This window comes from Benincasa hispida, chromosome 4 (assembly GCF_027475165.1).
Source record: "Benincasa hispida cultivar pf3 chromosome 4, pf3_genome.v1.1, whole genome shotgun sequence".
NCBI lineage: Eukaryota > Viridiplantae > Streptophyta > Magnoliopsida > Cucurbitales > Cucurbitaceae > Benincasa > Benincasa hispida.
The window spans coordinates 46062978-46085762 of NC_143481.1; the positions used below are offsets into that span (position 1 = coordinate 46062978).

The 22785-nt window shown below is 32.0% G+C and overlaps 1 protein-coding gene across 1 annotated transcript; it reads right to left on the reverse strand.

The window, feature by feature from the left end:
* Nucleotides 1–848: 848 nt before the first annotated feature.
* On the reverse strand, nucleotides 849–6684 carry LOC120076221 (wall-associated receptor kinase 2-like). Its single transcript, XM_039029984.2, has 3 exons — nucleotides 5742–6684; nucleotides 5139–5306; nucleotides 849–3339 (listed from the first exon to the last, which is right to left on the reverse strand). Exons 1-3 carry the CDS (start codon nucleotides 6613–6615, stop codon nucleotides 2171–2173), a joined length of 2211 nt encoding a protein of 736 aa, XP_038885912.1. The 5' UTR covers nucleotides 6616–6684; the 3' UTR covers nucleotides 849–2170.
* Nucleotides 6685–22785: the final 16101 nt, after the last annotated feature.

Consider the following 22785-nt stretch of genomic DNA (forward strand, 5'->3'; position numbering starts at 1 on the left):
TGAGGGAGATGATATAATGGATAATCAAACTACCTTCTTTTGAACTCCAAGACCAACCTACAAGGAGAGTTTCAATATACATCTTGTTATGGTAGATGAAGAGATTGAGAGAACACAAATGTGAGACAATTTCAATAGACACAATATGAATTAAACTAAACTCGTAGGAGTATAATTAAGGAAGCAAGAGTTTTCTTGAAATAGGCACAATTCTCTTAAATTCTTATAATGCCAAAGCATTCTCCCTCTCAACAAACAAACAAACAAAATTGGGGCTTACAATGTCAAGCATTTTGATTATTCTCATTTCCTTATAAAACTCTATTCAAGAACCTACAAGAATAATAGATGAAATATGGAGTGCTTTCTTGGACATGAAGGAAAAATATATAGAAAAACTATTATTATAGAAAGGTCTGGAAAACAATATTTATATCTTAAACTTTTTTACCCTCAACAATATGGTAGAATCCTTAAAGTCGTTTTTAACCAATTATACATATTCTATAAACAAAAGATCATAAAAATGTCACAAAGTTGAAATTTTACTTTTCATTCTCTCAATACTCAAACAAACTAAAAAGATAAACACGAAGACTCGGAAACAAAGTTGAAATATAAATAACACTAATACGTTTACTCATTACGTACCCAAAATTCTTTAAGATATAGAAATGACCATCTCCATTAGCAAAAGCTTGAAGTCCAAAACTCGAAATGAAGAGCAAAACTATACTAGAAGCTGAAAAACGAAGATGTCACTAATAGAAGAAATCACGAGAAGAACAAAAAGAAAAAGAAAGACAGAAAAACGAATAAATGGTAAATTAATATGGTGATGACATTAGTAGAAACCAAAATTAGATCCAATTGAAAAGTGAGGACAAATTTAAATGAACATCTGTACCAATTTCCTAAAAAAGTTGTAATGATTCAAAGCCACCAAAAAGTGGATAAAGGAAATTCCCTTTTCACTGATGCTTTCCCTCGCGTTTTCTATATGAAGACCGTGGAAATGGCCCACCACGATGCTGACCCTGACCTTGTTCAACGTCTAAGCTTCCGAGGTCCTTTCCCACTGTGGACTTTCCCCTAACCTACTCCTCGTCCCCAATCCCTTTGATTTGTTCATAATTTGACTTTAACAACTTCAAAGATGGAGATTGCATCCTAGTAACAAGCAGTTTGCTCTCTCATCTTGAACTTCTGTATCTCCTCGGTGCTTCAAGAAGATGGAGTCCAATAAGATTAAACGGGTTATCGTAATCACTCTTCCGTCGCCGGACAATCTATCGTTGGCTAAATCCATCACTGCTTTCACGCTTACCGATGACTTCCCGGAACCTCTTAGTGAATCCGTTACCGAGGATTGCCCTACATCCTTGGTTGCTACCAGTGATTCCTCAAAAGATATAGAAATGACCATCTCCACGTCGACGATGGAATGACACAGCAGCAGAACGACGAACGACGACGGCGGCAGATCTGGAGACACGCAAACGACGGCGAAACAAATAGCAGATCCAGCAGAGACACGCGAATAACGACGAAATGAACAGCAGATCCGGCGGAATGACCAGCAAATCCACTTTGGAAGAGAGGAGTTTGGAAGAGAAGAGTGAGAAACGAAATGAGCAACAGACACGGGTTCGGAAGAGAGGAGTGAGAAAGCATATGATCTGAAGAGGGAAGTGTGAGAATGAGAGGAAAAAGAAAATAGAGGGAGAGTGAAGAGGGAAATGGAAAAAATGGGGGGAAAATAGAAAGTTAGAGGAAAAAGTGAAGCGGGTCTTTAATGTCGGTTTTAAACCAACATTAAAAATCCGCTTTTTTTTAAAAAAAAAACAAAACCGATATTATATATCCGATTTCACTTTTTCCAACCGACATTAAAGCCCAAATTCTTATAGTGCATTAGTATTGAATGATGGAAATGATGAATTTAAAACATTCATAATCATAAGAAAAATCCAACATTAGCCTTGGTAATATAAAATTCTACATCTATGCAAGCCAATTATTTGTTTGATTAAACCAAAATGAGTTTAACTCAACGTTAATTAACAAGCATTTTTTTTCCAATTAATCATCCACCTATAGATGTTGCACTAAAAAAAAACATGAAATTGATGTTATTAATCAACACTCTCAATTTTTAACGATTCTTATATCATCTTCTATCCTTGACAAGTGTTAAGTCCCCAACATCCATGCTCTCGTTCGTATTAATGGTAACAAGTTGGCTTGAGTTTGAAACTCCATCCAACAAATTGTCTCTACCCCATGAATAAAATTCAACCTGCTGCATCTGTCTCAGTACCTCCAACTTCATAGCTACCTCCTTCATGCTGGGTCGCTCCTCCTTTTTTACTCTCACACACTCTCTTCCTAACTCTGCCACCTTTTTTATTTGCTCAAAGTTTTTCTCCGTCGGCATTCCCTTCTCCACAACTTCTTCCACACGATCTTCTTCCATTGCATACAACACATACATCGCTAGACTCCTCTCTTCTTCTGGTCCATCAAAACACACTGCCTTCTTGCCCGTTATGAGCTCCATAAGTACAATTCCAAAGCTGTACACATCGCTTTTCTCCGTCAACTCACTCGTTAAATAATATTCTGGATCCAAATATCCAATAGTCCCTTGCACCATTGTGGATATTTGAGTTCCATCCAATGGAACAAGCTTTGACATTCCGAAATCAGAGACTTTTGCTGTGTAGTTTTGGTCTAAAAGTATATTATTTGACTTAATATCTCTGTGGATAATTGGAGTTGAAGTGGAAGAATGCAAATATGAAAGTACGCTAGCAATTTCGGAAGCTATTTTCAAGCGAGCTTCCCATGGAAGATAAGCTTGGTTGGTTCTGCGATGGATGTGTTCAAAGAGTGTGCGGTTGTTTACGAACTCGTACACCAACAATGGAACCTTTGTCTCCAAACAACATCCTATGAGTTTGACCACATTGCGATGGTTGATTTGGGATAGAACAATGACTTCGTTAATGAATTGGTTAGTTTGGGATTGGTTCACTAATTTTGATTTCTTGATTGCAACTGTCGAACCGTCATCTAAGACTCCTTTGTAAACGGTACCGAAACCACCTTTACCAATCATTGCACTGTCATCGTACTTGTTTGTAGCTTTCTCTAACTTTTCTTGTGTAAAAATTTTGAGCATGTCAGGTGATTGCCATTCAGAAAGATGTTTTTGAAGCATCAAACCTCCATTTTTCTTAAAAAACTTCTCTTTTTGTTGGATAAATTTCCACTTTTTGTAACCCAAGTATAACCATACACTGCCAATCACTAGAACTGCAAACCCCACACAAATTCCTGCATTTTATATCATCAATAATATACGTGTTAGATATATTATATTAAATTTATATTATCCATTAGTTTAAGCTTTTGATCAATCGATGATTGAAAATGGTAGAGCGTAATGTTGTTCCCTCTCCCCAATTAATATTCATTTTCACTTGTTGGGTCTTCTTCATATTTCAAGCACACAAGTGAAGGGAAGTATTAGATATATAATATTAAATATACATTCACCCATTAGCTTAAGTTTTTTTGGTACGATTCTTTGAAACCATTAAATTATGGGTTTTTGTTTTAAATGGTAAACTGTTGAAAATATTTACAAGTATAACAAAACTAAATATCATTGTCTATTAGTGATAGAGCACGATAAACATCTATTAGTGGGTCATAGACCGTGATAGACATCTATCATAGATAGATTTTTATCGTGGTCTATCGTCGTCTATCACTAATAAATAATGACATTTTGCTATATTTGTAAATAAGTTAATTTATTTTTCTTTATTTGAAAATAGTCCAATAAATAATTATAATAATTATTTTTCATTAAACTTTAATATCTATTAAAAATTAATTGAAAAATACACATCATAATCGTTTAAAATTATTTAAAATAAAGATGTCATCATTGGTTATTTAGAGTAAATTGAAGTATAAAATCTACGAATCTTGGAACAACAAGAAACTAAACTCCTCAACTTATCGTATTTTACATTTTTAATATAAAATTTAAGTAATATTTTTCTTGAAATTAGGAGTTGGTGTAGTGGTAATTGGGGAATAGATTGGAGCCCTAGGTTGTGGGTTTAAATCATGGCCCCTTAATTTTTCATATTTTGCATTTTTAATATAAAATTTCAGTAATATTTAACCATATATATACAAAAATCTTCATTCTTCCTACAACCAAAAGTTGGTGTAATGGTAACTAGGACACATGTTGATGTTGTGGGTTCAAATTTTTTTTTTTTATATAATTTTCTAAATTTAATTTGTTTTAAGATTAGATTCTGGTAGCGTTATTACCTATTGAAATTTTTTAGTCGTCAACTCAAAAGAAATTTAAAAGAAGAAAAATCAACAACAATTTTTTTTATTATAGATATTTTTTCAACCTAAAATTTTAGATTAAAGTCTCAACAACGTTCTATTGAAGAGGTATCATTAATATTTTTTTTTACCTAATTTTAAGATTTTATTACTTAGTATAGTATATATTTATTTTAATTAATTTTAGTATTAAAGCTACAAGATAATTTTCTCATTCCTGATCAGGATATAAATATCATACCATTCACAAGTAACTTTCATATTTTTCCCAATCTTTTAAATTTTCAAACTTTTAAATCTATGTAATAAATCATAATACTTTTATTGATAATACTTTTGTAGAGTTAAGTCTATATCAAAATGGAAAGATATTTTAAAAGAAAAACAACAATAGAGACAATAGAGTCATTATCTTCAAAAAGAAAATATACCTCTAATTCTAATAGATTTTATATAGAAATCAATTTCTGAGAATTATTTACATATCCTGGTCTAAGAACTAATATTTCTAAATATGATGATTATTTAAGATCAGGTTCGTTGATATACTCATAACAATGTCTTTGTCAACCTTAGAATCATATTTTTTTCATTCAAGAAATTTGGATCGATTTCAACACATAAGAACTCATAGAGGACAGTTGTAGTATGTACTAAATTAGTTAATATATCAAGTTATAAATATTTTTTAAAACATTTTTTACAGTTTTTTAATTACATAGTATACAACATATATTTGGTACCAATTATAAACTCACCGATGATTATATGAATAGAAGACCTGGAGTTTGGAGTGCAACCTTCTCCTCCATATCTGCCATCTCCTTCATGGTTCTTGGGGCAATAGCAAGTATAGTTTCCTTGTGTGTTAACACACAAGTCTTTGTATGTACATTTATGGCTTCCATTCTTGCATTCATCTATATCTGTAAAATGTCAAAATCAATCTCAAAAAACAATTGACTATGAATAGAGTAATCTATCTTAGGATTTGATAGATAACTATGTGATTTTCCATCACAAAACCAAGCGGCTATGAGTTGAATATTAGATAACACGAGTTTTGATCTCAAAATCAATTGACATCGACAGAAATATCCCACTACTGGTCTCATAACATTGTAAGATCCTTGATTTTCTCACTTCCCAATCCTCAATATTTCTCCTCAAGATGGACATCTTTTTGGATTCACCATTTTTTTTTTTACCAAATACGCACGACGATGTCAAATGTCTCCATCTTTTCAATGTGAGATCCTTAACATAATCTAAACCGAAAGGCTTGAGATTCAAATCTCTCCACACGGGTTAGACGTAATATATATATAAAAGGATTTGGAAAAAAGAAATAGTAATTTTACCTTGGCAACCTTGAGGGAGATATGGATTTCCTTCAAAGCCTTCTAAACACTGGCAACGATAGTTAGATCCATCATCGAGAAAGCTAATCGTTTTGGTGTTTGTTCCACATATACTGCAATTGGTTTTATTCCCAGCCTTTAAGCAGGAAGTATTAGCCGGAATGGCCCAATCGAGCACCAATGGGACTTCCTCTTGTGTAAAATTATGAATATATTTCTCTGAGAAAGTGAATTTATCTTGTTGAACTACAAAAGCATACCCACATGAATTAAACTCGAGTACCTCACTATGATTATTGAAGCTTCGTACATCCAACTCCAAATATTTCAAGCCTTTAGGAATCTCCAACTGACAGCACCCATTCCCAGAGCAGGACCCATCTTTTATAGTTTTAGTACTGTTTCCACACAACGCCATGCACCCACTTTTGTAGCTTTGCCCCTCAATTTCACCAGAAATAAAAGCGTAAGTATCGCAACCAATGACAATAAACTTGTTGTCGGTGTTGGAAATGGTGAGATCGTAGAGTTCGAGTGTGGGTGTGTAGGCTTCACTAGGGCCATCTTTTGTGTAGCAATCTTTAGCTACGAATTGCAAGATGTGGAGCTGGCCTTGGATTATAGATATATTAGTGATATCTGTGTTGCTGTCTTTTAGAAATGCCTTTGGTGGATCATGACTTTTGTTGCACGTAATGGAGAAATCTTCGTCGAGGTAACACCCTTTCTTTATCCCGAATGGATATGGAATTTTCAAGTCCCCACACCGTTCGTCGCAGCCTGTTAACCCCTTCGCCGCCTCCGGTGCTGCTGCAGCCAAAGTTGCTGATAACAGAATTATGAGTTTGATAAGGTTCTCTGTTGCACTTCTCATTGTTTAGTCTCAAATTTAATTCAATGGAGATGACTTTGTGTGCGTTTGAATCTTTATAACCAACCTTAACCTCTTGCATGTGTTCTTAATATATAATTATAAAGACAAATTATACTAGATTAGTCTATTCAAATTAGAACAAAATGTGTGAAACTATGTTATAGAATTCGTTGTCAACTAAAGGAATGTACCAATTAAGATGTATCCCTTCTCACCATCCACATCCAAAAATATTAAAATATTTGAAAAAAAAAATTTATCACATGACAGACGATTTATTAGAATACATAGAGATAGTGGATATCTAGGATTTTTCTTTCTAACACATATAACGTTTACTTTTTGAAAACCATGAAATTTTGGTAATTTTTTTTTTTTTTCATTTTCAAATTGGATAAATCACGCGTGAAAAGTGTGTACACTTTAAAATATTGGATTTCTTTATACGACAATGGGAGATTCTTTGCACTCGAGTTAAAGGCAGACTATAAATCAAAATCACATCATAGATTATTTCCATTGAATATTTGGTTAAAGTTAAAAAGACATGTGCAACACTCCTAAGAGTAAAACAATATTTGGTTAAAGTTAAAAGACATGTGCAACACTCCTAAAAGAATGACAAAAACAAAGCCGTAGTTCACACCTGTCAAAAAAAAAAAAAAAAAAAAAAAAAAAAAAAAAAAAAAGTGGAAGCTTTCTTTTTTTTTAAAAAAAATTAAAATAATAAAATAATAATATAGAATAAAAAGCAATGAATGGTGTGGTTTCACCAAATGTTTGTTTTTAAAATAATATTTATAAGGATAATTGGAATAATATTTATAAGGATAATTGAGTGCATAGTAACATTAAATTTTAAGGATGGAAATAAGCTCTAATAGGCATGCAATTAGAGATGTCAACGGGGTGGGGTAGAGCCGGAGATTTCATTTCCCATCCCCGTTCCCACTCCCTATTTCATTCTTCATCCCCGTGAAACTCCCCACGGGGATCAGGGCATGGATTCCCTGCAGAAAATTCGTGGGGATCAGGTACCCTGTGGCAAATTTTTTCCTATTACATTTTTTTTTTTTGTAAAAAGCCAATTAATTTAAATCATTAATGTGAATAAATTTTAATTAAATAATTAACTTTATCACTAAATTTTTTTATTATGGTTAGTTTTATATTACAATTTGAATTTAAGGATAATTACTCAAATTTTGGCCTAAAAAAACTAATTAATTTTTTAGTAGAAAGAAATAAATATAAATCAAATTATTCACATATATAATCTAAATTTAAATATTAAATTTAAACATATTCATTATCTTTCCCAATAAATAATCAAATTTAAAATTTAAATGTAATGTTTATATGATAATAATAATAATATAACATTAGATAACTAGACTAAATAAATATGTAAAAGCTAATCGGGCAGAGAACGGGAAACGGGGCAGGGTCGGGGAATGCATTTTCCTTTCCCGTCCTCGTTTAGCTCATGAGAAATTTTTTTCCCCCACTCCCTCTCCCATTCCCCACTTAATCGGGGAATTCCCGTTCCATCGGGGCAGGGATTCCCCGAGACCCATTCCTGATGGAGAAATTGAACATCATTCCTGGAGCTCTAATACTACTTGGTCGAGAATTTTAAGGAGGGAAATAATGTGCTAACATGGTCAGTGAGTGGTAGTTTGCTCTCATGAAAACTATTATTAATTTGAATTTTTGTAAATCAACGAAAAACATGAATAAATAAATCTCAAGATAGTAAATCATAGAATGCTGGAAAAGAAATCTAAAGGAGAGGAGAAACAAGTAAGCTCAGGTGTAAAAAATAAAATCTTCACCCACCCAATCTCTAGTCATATTGGGTAGTAGAGGAATTTTGATTTCAACAGGAACAAAATTTGATCATATTAAACATCGAGAAATCTCAAACCATTTAGCAAAGCAATCTAGTCTAATCATACATAAATGTAGAGCTGCCATCAGAAGCGTAAATACTCTGACACATAGTCCAAAGTCTATATGTGTCGAAGTGGGTCCTAAAGATATGAATATCTTCCTGATATACTATGGAAACACATTCACATATCATGCGAGTAATCACCAAGGGTATATAAATCTAGTGGTTTAAAAATCACTCTTAATTAAATATCATAACCTCATCATTCTGAAAATTATGGGGCGAATGCAAAATATAGCGATCAAGTCCAAAATATTTTAGCATAATGAAAAAGATTATAGATATAGACAAATTTATATGTAGCTTTCAGAGTCTATCATTGATAAACTATACCACTAGTACAATACACTCAATATTCTTGTTCCATTAGGAATTTAAATGGAAAGTAAAATTTGGATGGTAAAAATTTAAAAAGAGTGTAAGGACTCGTTTGGATTGACTTAAGAAAAATAATGTTTTTCAAAAAAATCATTTTTACTTAAAGACTTTTGATAAAAAATTGATTAAAATAGACTTGAAAAACTATTTTTGAATGGTTGCCAAACACTCAAATTTCATCCAAAATGACTTATTTTTTAAATTAAACACTTTCAAATGTAATCCAAACACACCCTAAATATATGATAAGGAAGGAAAAATGGAGATCGAAAGAAATAAATAAAAAAAGAAAGTATGTATCATTATCTAGTATATCAAGTATATATCAGTAGTGTATCAAGTATATAAGTGTGTATTAATAGTAGTGTATCAAGTATATATCAAATAATAAGTAGGAAGGTGAAATGTGAGGTGGGAATGTTTTTTTGCCAATTTTGTAAAAATAATAAGTGTGAGCTAGGGGCCTAGTTTTTTTTAATTTATTTTGTCAAATCTATCAGAAGTCTTCTTATTATTTTTTTTAAAAAAAACGAAGAAATAATAAGAAAAAAGGGAATATTTTTATTGTTGAAGAGAGAGAGAGTGAAAAGAAAGAAAGGGGAGAACACTTTGAAGGGAATAGGAGTTGGAATTATGTTCCATTTGGGAAGCAATAAAGTTGTTAGACTTTGATAAATTTTTCTTTTGGTAGTTGGATGAAGGAAACTGTAGAAATATAGGGATTAAAAAGGGTTGTTTTTAAATATAGAAAAATAAATCAAAATATTTATAAAATATAGCAAAATTTTAGAACTATCAATGATAGACATTGATAGACTTCTATCAGTGTATCCTATCAGTGTCTATCATCGTCTATCATTGATAGTTCTAAAATTTTGTTATATCTTGTAAATATTTTCAATAGTTTTACCTATTGAAATAATTTCTCAATTAAAAAGGGATTTGATAGGTGGGTTTTTATTAGGCAATAAGTTTTAGGTTTTGGTTTTGAATATGGAGGTAGGAAATAAGGAAGTTAAGGGGGAGATTTAACCTTATCATCCAATTGTATTATTTCTTCCAACAATTAAATAATGGAAGTTTGAAGGGTAAAATTTAACATGAATGGAAAAAGAATCCATCAGACCAATGGTTTTTTTTTTTTTTTTTTTTAACAATAATTTGAAGGTTAGGCTGGTTGGAACCAAAAGGGAGAAAAATGGTAATTTTAATTAACGAATAAAAATAGAGTGGAGAGGAGTTGTTTGAAGAAGATGAAGATGGTGGACATGGTGATTTTAAGACAGGGTTGAGAGGTAGAAGATGATAGGTGTTAGCTGTAAAATAATAATAATAATAATGTGGAGAAAGACCAATCAAACGAGAGAATATGAGAAGTCCGTTTACTAAATTGTTTAATCATAATTTGTTATTGTGACAAATTTTTGTTAATTCTTTTTTGGAATATATATATATATATATTGTGTATAATCAAAATGAGATGCATAAAGATGAATGTTGACCGAAATGAACCTAAATAGTCCTCTTAAATATTTATGTATTTAATAAATTAGCTTAGATTTGGGTTAAACATGAACTTATACTTCAATTAAATATTATTTTAGGTCAAGTAGATATTGGAACGATTTATACTCGAACATGTCACTTGTAGAATGGAGAGTATTTATTTTACTAATTACTATCATTATTATTTACTAAAAGTTTGAAACTTGAAGGAATTTATGATTATAGATGCTTCTAGAAATTTGATATGGCAATTCTTCAAGAATTACTCATGAATTTGTTGACAAAAACCTCCAAATTCTACACTAGGATTAAACATAAAAATAATAAAAATAATAACAATAAAATTAGGAAACACAAGAATTTAAGAAAAAAATTCTAAATTTGAAGAAAAACCATGACATGCTCGAAAAAAATTCACTATGTAAAAAATTATTACGATCACACAAAATAATTTTTTCTCCCACTCCCAATTACGATAGCACTCTCTTAAAGCTTTTATACTACTTACACACTTTAATCTCACTCTCAAACTAGAGAATACAAGAGGAAATTTAACTAGAGTTAACACACTTAAGCATAAAGTATTTCTAACTGGGATGACTTGAAACCAAAGACACATAAGCTCCTTTTGTTGTAATTGGAACCCATGTCTTCTCTAAACTTTTTCGATGTGGGACAAAAATACTTCTAATATTTTGCCAAAACTCAAACAAATCCACCATGGCAAAATATAATAAAAAAAATTCCATAGCTTCTGCAAAATTCATTGTCTTAAGTGACAATCATAATTCTCAACTAGGAGAATTATAACTTATTCCATCAAAAAAACAAGCCAACTTGGAATACCACCTTCTTCAAAGATTATCTTTTTTCGTCATATGTCAAGATAAACCCTACTGAAATTTATGATGTAAACTTCCATCTACTTAGCTCACTTGTACGTTTTTTAGCCATTGACACAACTTCACCACACACCATGCTTAATTTCCAAGTCAATTCTCACAAGCAAACTTGAGGAACTGCTAACATCACATCCTCTATCACGGTAAAGTTAACATTACCATAAGTATGAATATTGTCTTTCTTAAGAAGAATGGATTGCCATCTTTCGTGGCAACGAAGACAACATTAGCATATGATTCAGAGCTCTTTCATGAACCTTGTAAGACAATCCCTTTTCATGTATCCATATTGTTTGTATTCCCAAAAACCAAGAAGTCCGCTATATGTGAAAAACTGTTACAATCATATAGAATAATTCTCTCCAAATCTCAATTACATGAGCACCCACTCAAAGCTTTTATACTACTCACACCATTTAATCCCACTCTAAAAAATAGAGAATACAACAAAGGAAATTTAACTAAAGTTAATACAACTAAGCTTAAAGTGTTTCTAACTGAAACGACTTGAAACCAAATGCGTAGTCTCCTTTTTATAGTGTTTGGAGAGTCCTGTCTTCCCTGAACTTACTTCTAATATTTTGCTAGAACTCGACAAAATTTTGGCAATTTCATGTCGTTAGCTCAAAAAAAAAAAAAAAAAACAAAACAAAACAAAATTAGTGATTTTAGAAATATTTGAGATGTGTTACCATATATTAATTGAGAATTTTAGAAGTGCTTATGTTTAAAGAGAATATGTTTTTTTTTTAGAATGATTTGAGAATGATATAAGATTTGAGATTTGAGATAAAGAATGATCTACAAACCACTGAATCTATGTGTAACGGATATGCTATGTGAATGTGTTTTCGTTGTATACCAGATATAGATCTTTGAGACCCATTTGGTTCACATATAGGCTTTGGATCGTATGTCGGGGTGTTTAGCCTTTTATGAGCATCTCTGCGTGCACGTATAATCAGATTAGATTACTCTACTACATGTATTGATATTACTCGATATATAGTATGACCAGATACTTCTCTATTGTGCATATTGAGTTTACTCTATGACAGTATGAGTAATTGTTTTGAGATTATAATTTTGTTTCCAAGCTTGCTGATGGTTTAATTGTTTTGAGATTATATGTTTATGATTTGCATTGATTTACAAAAATTCAATTAATATTTTTCATGCAAATATTTCCAAAGAAACAAAATTTCAATGAAAAGGTACCACTCACTAAGTTCTTTTAGCTCAACATTTCTTCCAAAATTTTTCCACCAAGTAGTGTCAGGATTCCAGATGTGCCTACTAGAGCAGATATTTGCCACCTATCTGGTTGAAATTTTATGTTTAAATTAGATTATTAATAGTGCTTGATATAGTTTCCAGGGAATGTTACTATTTTCAACTATGTAATAACTGGTAAAACAGATCAGTTGTATGTTTTTATTGAGGGATAATTGCAACTTTAATATTGAAAATTGGACGTATGTCCTTAGGTTTTACTTTTTTTTTTTAAACATGTTAAAAAAACTTCTGCCTGAAAATTGATTATTATCTATTTTCTATATTATTACTATGTGATTGCTATGTGATTCTCACATTTGCAATTACAAAAATGTTGAAATCATGGTTTTGATTTTTTAAAATGTATTTACCATACAAGGTAATTTTTCTTTTATTAATAGTTATAGATTGTGCTCTTGTGTAGTTGATTTTGAATTGATTTTTAGTGGGTGAGGATATGCGCACTTGGAGGTAGGATGTGAGTTGAAACTATATGTCCGGAAGTGTACGTAATTTTTTCAGGTGTGAATTTCTTGTTTTCAAAGGAAACACTACCAAAATTTTCTCGAAATTTTATTTAACAGAGATTATTCTTCATATTTTTATAAAGAATGTTTTTGCTAGCCATTTATTTTGAGAAAAGTTATTAGAATTTAATAATAATGGACTTCGTAGAATAGCTTAAGTATATTGTCCGCATACCATGCTTTAGGTTAGTTAGGGTAATGAAGCATGGTATGTCAATAGAGTCTATTTTCTCTAAAGTCTATCATCGATAGATAGATTTTTATATAACAATTATTTAAAAATATTGTTATTCAGTTCATTATTAGCTCTAAAATTGCTTTTTAATACAATTATCCTAAAACTATATTTTTCTCAAACATTTCTAAAATCAATGGTTCCTAAAGAACATATGTAATTGCTAAAATTCATGACTACTTTATGAAATTCACACATCACTTTTCTAAAAGCATACACAAATATAAGTTCTTCAAATTTCATATTTCTTGAAATAATAAAAAGGAAATTCAATAAAATAACAAGTCACAATTCTACAGGTGAGATGTGTTTAGGTTATAAATCATTCCAATCTCCATCTGACCTAAAATAATATTTAATTGAAGTATAAGTTTGTTTAATCCCAAACATAAAGCTGATTTATTTGTACATAAATATATAATAAAATGGATCTATTTTTATGCATCTCATCAAATTGTCAAATTATTATGTATCACATGACAAATTCTTCTTACTTTTTTGAAATATTTTAATTCACTATTTGTTACGAAATCGACAATTAAAAAACACAAAAAAGAATGAGAGATAGAGAAGATCGACACACAGTATACGTGGTTCACAAACGGTGTGTTAGTTACGTCCACGGGCAGAGGAAGAACAGTATTAGTAGGGAGAATGCTTTCAGAAAATTATATCGAATGGTGCCTCTAGGGCAACGTAACCCGTACTTGGTTGTTCGAAGCGCCGACAAACAAATTCAAGACATTCCAATACTATTTGTACGTGCAATAACAGCAAAACACGGGAAAATAGGTGGGATGCACCCATATATTGACCTTCTCACATCTCTTTTTGAAATTATCATCTTTCTTCCTCCTCACTTTCCATGTGAAAGCTTTCCAAAAAAGTAGTCCCACAATCTCTCTAATCTTCATACATTGTACTTTTAACACCATCCACATTCTCCCTCACATAATTGATCTTCCACCAACATTCATATGTATTTTTAATACCCTTTTTCTTTTTAATGTGTATTTTAATATCTCATAATTAACATCTCCTCCTTCCCCTCTCCCCTGTTTTCAAACCCCCAAGACCATGATCCCTCTCTTCATCCTCTTCATATTCTCCTTCAACATGTTATTCTTTTTTCTTTTTTGTTATTTTTTTTTTCCTTTTGCATTGGACTAGCCCAACATTAAAAGATGCCTAAAATTAACTCAAAAGTTTGTATAGAGTGTAAGGAAATGAGGGAGTGATCAAGAAAGGGGAAGTGAGAAAATAGGTGGAAAGAGGAAGGGAACGAGAGAAATGGGGAAGAAGAAATAATGGAAAAAAATGGAGAAATTGATCATTTTTAAAAAATTGAGAAAATTATACAAACCACACTTGAACTATCAGGTTCGTTGCGATAACTCATAAACTTTCCATTTAAGCAATTATCTCATTTTTTAATACTTGCAATCAACCCCTTTTGTTAAATTAATATTTATTTATAAATAATCACGGATGAATAAAAGGAGGATAAACTTGTCATTTTCTCTATTAAAAAAAAAACGGAACGACGGGATGAAAATTACCATTCATTCTCTCTTTTCTTTCCAATTGATGAAATTAAAATCATTTTCCTTCACATCTTGGGATGCAGACATGGGTTATTTTTTAACAAAAAAAATAAAAAAATAAAAAAAATAAAAAAATAAAGCCAAAGAAGCATGGAGAGGAAGATTATTAAGCCCTATAATCCATAACCTGCAAGGCCTCCATTCAAGAAGTTAGTGGGAAAAAAAACCAGGCTACCATAAATTGCAATAGGAAAATTGCATCTGACAAAAAAATAAACTCGTTCACCAATGCCCTTTTGCTCTAGGAACTCATTGATTATCAATAATCATTATATATGTTGAGATATTTAGGCTTTAATTTATGTATTATACATATATATTTAGACTATAGTTAAGAACATTAGTTATCGTCCTTTCTATAAATTCTCTATGTAAATCTCAAGTTAATATAGAAAATATTCATTCAAATATTATTTCCCCACAGTATCAGAATCTTCGTTGATGACCGATCGACGGAGGCAGATAGAAAATATTCATTCAAATATTATTTCCCCACGGTATCAGAATCTTCGTTGATGACCGATCGACGGAGGCAGATTTAGCATAAATCATCATCAATCTGTAGTCTAGGTCACGACCTTCACAGTTCTGACCATTGGCGTCCCCTAGTCCAATCACTCCTCAGATTTCTATCTTTGCAACATTAGACCAACCCCTACACAACCTTTAAACATAGACTCATCCCTACCTAGATCTACCGGTGCTTGATTTTTGTTTCAACTTGTGCAAACCTAGATCCACGTGCTATCGCTCTTCCGCCCAGATCTCTGTTCTCAACTTCCATAGTTCTCAAAATCTGCCACCGCTCAGCCCCTCTTCATTAGACCAGCTCCATTACCGCACTTCAGCTCATACATCATCAGATCAGTCGCATGTCTCTCCCTATCCACTATTCATCCGCCCCTGCTACTGGGCAGATCCACATCACGCCGCCCCTACCCCGATCTACGTCGCTCCATCGATTTGTTGTCGTGTGTTTGCTATTTTTTTCATGGATACCAGATCTAGCGTCATCCAGCCACCTCTTCTACTCTGTTCGTGTCACCTAGCTTCGCCTAAATCGATCGCTAGGTTTACTTCTGGTTTGTCGCAGGCACAACCCGTGTCGCCTAGATGTCAGACCCATGCCCAATCTCACCTGTCGCTTAGCCATCTCCATCTGCTCCATCGTGAAGAGTTTCAAAAGTCTCTTCGGTTTATTTAATTCAAATTGGTTTGGTTCAGTGCAATTGGTTCAATTTTAATTTGATTGGTTTGGTCCAAATCTGTTAAAAAAAGAAAAAAAAATACTTGGTTCATTTTGATTTGGTTTGGTTCAGTCAAGCCTAGTTTTTGTTTGTCTTTATTAATGGGTTTCAACTCTGTTTGGTTTCGTTTTTGAATCTAGCACTCATATATTTCTGTTTTCAACTGTGGGTTTTGTTTTTGATCTCTATAAGTAGAAGTTCTCTATGTTCTAGTTCTTCATGGGTTTCTGTTTCCTACCCAAATCGATCGTGTTTTGATTCAGAATTGCCATTTAAATTCTGTCATCCAGTTGCTTTAGTTCAGATTCGGTCATCCAATTGCTTTAATTTAGATTTAGTCATCCAGTTGCCTTAGTTTATCCGCTCACAAACTCAAGTTTTCTCTACCAATTGAGAGAGGGTGTTGAGATATTTAGACCTTAATTTATGTATTATGCATATATTTAGGCTATAATTAGAAAATTTTATTATCATCATGTCTATGAATTTCCTAAATAAATTTGAAGTTAATATAAAAAATATTCATTCAAATATTATTTCTACCATATAAATTCCAACGTCTTTCATCCCTAATTCAAGACGCAAAATCAAAGAAGAAGACGAAGAAGAAATCTAACCAAATTACGAAGCCCTAGCACGTCATTGCAGAACAATGATGAACTCCACCGTTGTGTGGAATCAATTGCCATTGCGAGGTACGAGGCACCACCATTAACAATGAACAAATCCTCCACCATGATTTTCAAGAAATCGATGAAGAATCTGCTTCTGATTCCCAACAGACGCGACCGCCATTCTCTGATAATCGTTTATTGTCGACCTCCGAAGATCATCCATGTCCGACCTGAGGAGTTTAAAAGCTTCGTTCAAGCCTTCACTGGAAACTGATTTTCTGTCGCCATCGTCACAGTCTTCGTCGGCAAGGGCCTCACTGCCAAATATATCCCTTTGGAATAAAATGACAATTTTGTCCTTTTGCATGTGAGAACTATGAATACATATTAATTTAACAAGTGCGATTTGATTGCAACCATTAGAAACCATAGGTGTAATTGTTCAAATTGAAAGTTTATGGGTGTGATTGCAACCAATACCATAGTTTAGTGATGATTTATATAATTTTTTTTAAAATATTTTAATATACTTTTTTAATATCTATTTTTTACTTTAAAAGAAAATCAAGGAAGAATATATATTTTTTCTTTCTAGAGCTTTTTTTTTCTTGAAAAAAACAACCATTAAATTTTAAATTATCATTAATAAATTTTAAGTTATCATAAATAAATAAAATCGAATCAAACCAAATGCGGTATGTACATGTAGAAGTTTTTTTTTTTTTTTTTTTTTTTTTTTTTTTTAGTAGCTCTTGAAAACATAATCATAAGCTAGTAAAAGTCACCACCAAATTATACCAAAATCTCTTTCATACTAGGTTAGAGTAAGCTCAACACGCACATTAGTCTGTCATACTATGTATCGAGAACTCCCTAGATACATAGCGCATAAAAAGTCTTTAAAAAATCTTTATCATACTATGTACTGAGAAATCTCTAGGTACACAGCATAAAAATCTTTATCAACACACACAACAAAGCAATCTTTGTCATAATATTTATGATAGAGATTTGCTTTGCTATGCACCTTGAGAGTATTCAATGTATTAGTTATTCAGTGTATCGTATGATAGAGATTGTTCTGTTGTGTACCTAGAGATTTTTCGGTACTTAGCATGATAGAGATTTGTTCTCCCATATGTCTAAAGTTCTTTCGATGCATAGTATGATAAAGGTCGCTCTGCTGTGCGTGTTAGTTTACTTTGCACCAGTATAACAAATATTTGGGTACAAATTCAAGTTATGATTATGTCTTTAAGAGCTACTTTTTTTTTTTTTTGAAAAAAAAAAAACTTCTACAATGTTCTTAATTATCTTGAGTTTTGAAATTACTCATGATTCAAATTGTTTATAAAGTTTTGAATTTCTATTGAGAGAGTGTAAATTTTTCATTTAAAACTATTTTCTTCAAATTATATTTATAATTTAAGATACCATTCAGTACAAGGCATTTTAGCTCATTCTTTTCTTAAATTTTTCACTAAGTAGTAATTGAGGTCTCGATAGGCTTACAAGAGTTGAAGATCTGCCACCAGGTGTATCCAAATTACATAGCAATTGTTGTTGTTATTGTAGTATTTGTTAATATAATTATTTTAGATCTATATTGAGTAGATAGACCTTAGAATCATTCATGTCAAATTGTCAAGAATAACATATCGGATTCCATTGCAAAATTGATGAAAATTGTAAGGCGACTATTGTCTTCCTCTACTAAAACTCCGAATGTCCTAAGTGAGATCTCTCTAGATGGGATTCAAGAAAGACTTGAGTGCATATTGTATTGATATATTAGGTGAAGGAAATCCGTTTACAAAGAACTTTTGAGCAGAAGCGGATCGTCAACATCCCATTGTGATTAAACACATACACTTACAGTCATACAAGAACAGATTATGTATAAATCTTAAATTACAACATCCTTTGAAATAAAACAAAGGTTGAGAGATTATACCATTCTTCAAGTAATCCCTCGATCCAACTTGTTCAAGAACTTTTCGACAAGTCACGAACACTCTTCTCGAATAAGCAGTAAGTAGCAACTCGATCCTCGAACCAACCGAACACTACCACTTCGTGACCTAGGTATTCTCAGTGTAGGAATCCATGAGTGGTGAGATCTGATTAATTTTGGTTAGAGGGAAGGTTTTGTATGGAGGAGGAACATGATCGAGATGGTAATAACACTGTCATGTAGACGACCAAGTCTATCACATAGACTTCCTACTCGATCGTTTAGTCTCTCAGGCAATCGTGTAGTTACTCGATTGTGTACTCGATAGTATATCTAATATCCTACAAAATAATTAGAAAACAATTTTCTTTTATCCCACTTTTTTCATAAAACCAAATAACTACCCACTAAGTGTGGTTATGGAGAAAAAGAAGTTAATTATCAAATAATTAATAAATATAAATAAATATGATAACTAACTTATCATATTATATTTATAACCTACAGTTTTAATATTGTAACATATACAATATATGAAGCATAGTTCTTTTTCTCTATTTTATGACATTTAATATAAATCACATTTATATTAAATTTAAATAACTATGAATCTTATTCATAAAATATATTTGAATCATATTCAAATATTAGTTCCTCCAATTAAACAATAATGTATTAAATACATTATATCAATAATATCATATATAATTTAATTAATTTAATTATATAATATAAAATCAAATTCCCTCTTATTAATTTGAACATTTCAAATTAACCCAAAAATTGATTCTCAACTTAAATCCATTGAGCTACCAAGGAGATCTTATGGATCTGTAGCTTGAAGCTCCAACGATATGTGAATAACTAATTAAACTCTTTAATCACATTATGCACCATTCGTTAACTGTCGGGTACTCCACTAAAGACTGACAACTGCACTCTTCGCACTACAAATATATTTTTGTGTCTATTGGTCATAACCAACCAACAGTACGATGACTCTTCAAAAAGTTACTCGTAAGTATAGTTGAGCCAAATTACCATTTTGCCCCTGTAGTTACATCTAACTCTTTAAGTACCATTGATCCATCTAGTGAACAATATGTCATAGTCCCCCTATGACTAAACCTCTCTCGGGCCAAGAGAGGGTGTGGCACCACATTATTTATGATTAGGAATTAGCCCTTAAGAGAGCAATTTATCTATTTACCCCTACTTCAGGGAAAAAGTGAATTCCATCTTGTGTAGTTGAGTTTCCAGCTCCCCAATCAAACAAATCTCTAAAATGGTAGGCTTGTTGAGTCAGCAATTTGACCACTCTCACCCATCTAAATCAAAGGACCGCCCTTATAGGCAAGAGTTCACAACTCACTTAGAATTAAGGTTATGTTACCTATGGCCATCCTAGTGAAATGAAAGTATCAATTATGAACGACATTATATAATGAGACCATGGTCCGATCTTATAAAAATTTCTTTGTATAGAATATCCCCTGACATGTCTAATACATGAATGATTAGGATCAGATCATTTGTAGCACTTTACAACACTTGTAACACCTACAAAGTGGGCCATACTCGTAGTGTCACCAGGATAAGGTACCCAACCATATCCATATACTACAGACTATTTAGGTTATCACTTAAACATAACCCACTTGTATGTCTCCACATAGATGTTTTATGTTACAACGATAACTATGGATCTTAGTTTATTAGTTTGTTGTTAATGCAACTAAAATATCATATATTTCATTGATAGAAGTGAATAAAATATCAAATATTATTAATCACTGAATATTTTTTCATACATGTTTTACAAACTACAGGACCCTACGAGATTTAGGGCATTAATCCAACATTGAGGACCATAGCCTTAAGTTCTCTTAATATACTAGTTCAATTATGGTTCCCATATTAGACCCTAATTAACTAGGAATGGGCTTCTATCCATAAAGTCCATACTCAATTAGGAATTTATGGCCCTAATTAATTAGATCACATAATATGGCCCAATCTAATAACCCAATGTGACAAATTATTAATCTACCTATATAGCCCATACTTTAATTAAATATATTATTAGTTAATATGTCTAACTATCTCCCACTTGGGCTATGTATGTGTACTTGATATAATTAAATCACATAAACTTTAAGCGTGCATAAACGGATTATTTTAATAATAGAATTTTCCTTTAGTTCAATCTGGTCTATCTCTTGTATTAGCACGGAATCAAGGTGGCTTTCATCACTACCCTTGTAACTAAACCTTCCTTAATCACAAATTCCAATACATTCAATGACATAGATCAAGTATGGATGGATAGCATGGAAACTACATCATGTCTATTTCCAACGGGTCCTAATTCCTTAGTGAGATCATTCATTAAAAAACTTTATGTTAAATCACATGCATGATAAACAAGTTCAGATAATAAAACATAAACCATCAACTTTATTCTATATAGAAAATAAATAAAATAAGGTCAACGAACATCCTCAATAACAAATTCCCACTAAACCTTGGAATAAAAAAAGTGACTACCACCCATGTGAGCAACATGCTCATGAAAAACTTTAGGTGGTAAATCTTTAGCCAATGAATATGCCACCATGGACTTTGTTCCTATGTTGTATCAAAAGTTGACAATTATGAACTCTTTATTTAACAATAAGAAATTTCACTTCTACATGTTTTGACTTCGTATTGCTTTTGTTGTTATTGGAATACATCATTGCCGACTTATTGTCACAAAATAATTTTAGTTGTTTTTTTTTTATGTCAACCACTATCTGCAGCCCAGTGACAAAATTTCGCAACAATATTTCATGATTGGACACCTCATAACATGCTATAAAGTCCCAGCTATGGTAGAAGAAGCCATAAGTGTTTGTTTAACACTTTTCCAAGATACAACTCCTCCAACCAACATGAAGATATAGCCTAAAGTGGATCGCAATGTGTCTTGGCATCCAACATAATTGAAATCAGGATACCCAATGATCTCGAAAACTTTTGATTTCCGATAAGTGAGCATATAATCTTTTGTTCTCTGTAAATACCTCATAACCCGTTTTGCTGCTTGATAATTATCCATTCCCATGTTACTCAAATATCTGTCTAATACTCCAACTATGAACGCAATATCTGGACGTGTACATACTTGAGCATACATTAGACTTCCAATAGTCGATGCATAGGGAACCTTCTACATATCCTTAGTCTCGAGTGTGGTCTTGAGGCATTGACTTAAATGAAATTTATCACCTTTAGCGACTGAGGTATCTTCTGATGCATAATTTTTCATTCCAAATCTACTCAAAATCTTTTCAATGTAGTTCTTTTGTGACAAGCTCAAAATACCTTGAGAAAAATCTCGCAGTATTTCAATTTCTAATACAAAATAAGCATCACCAAGATCCTTTATCTCCATATTCCTTTTCCTTAGTGTCATGCAATAAACCTATATCATTACTTGCTATGAGTACTTCATCGACATATAACACTAGAAAGATTTATTTACTCCTATTAAACATGTGATATACACAATCTTCCACTGTATTCAGCTCAAAACCAAAGGAGGCTATCACTTCATGGAATTTGTGATACCATTGACGAGAGGCTTGCTTGAGATCGTAGATATATTTCTTCAATTTGCATACCATAAACTTTTAATTACCACACACAAAGTTTTTGGTTGCACCATATAAATCATCTCATCAATGTTCCAATGGAGAAATTCAATTTTTACATCCATCTGGTGTAGCTCTAAATCAAAGTGAGCTACCAGTGCCATGATTACCCAAAAGAGTCATTCGATGAAACCAGGGAGAAAGTCTCTTTGTAATCAATGTCTTTTGTTTGAGTGAAATCCTTTGCAACAAGAAGAGCTTTATATCTTTCGATATTGCCATATGAATCCCTTTTGGTTTTAAATATCCATTTACAACCTATGGGTTTCACTCTTGATG

Coding starts and splice junctions, on each gene's coding strand:
- LOC120076221 (XM_039029984.2), bottom strand. CDS start 6,615: ATGAGAAGTGCAACAGAGAACCTTATCAAACTCATAATTCTGTTATCA. Junction 5,307..5,741: donor TCTCCCTCAAGGTTGCCAAG/GTAAAATTACTA, acceptor GACATTTTACAG/ATATAGATGAATGCAAGAAT. Junction 3,340..5,138: donor TTCTATTCATATAATCATCG/GTGAGTTTATAA, acceptor TATAAAATGCAG/GAATTTGTGTGGGGTTTGCA.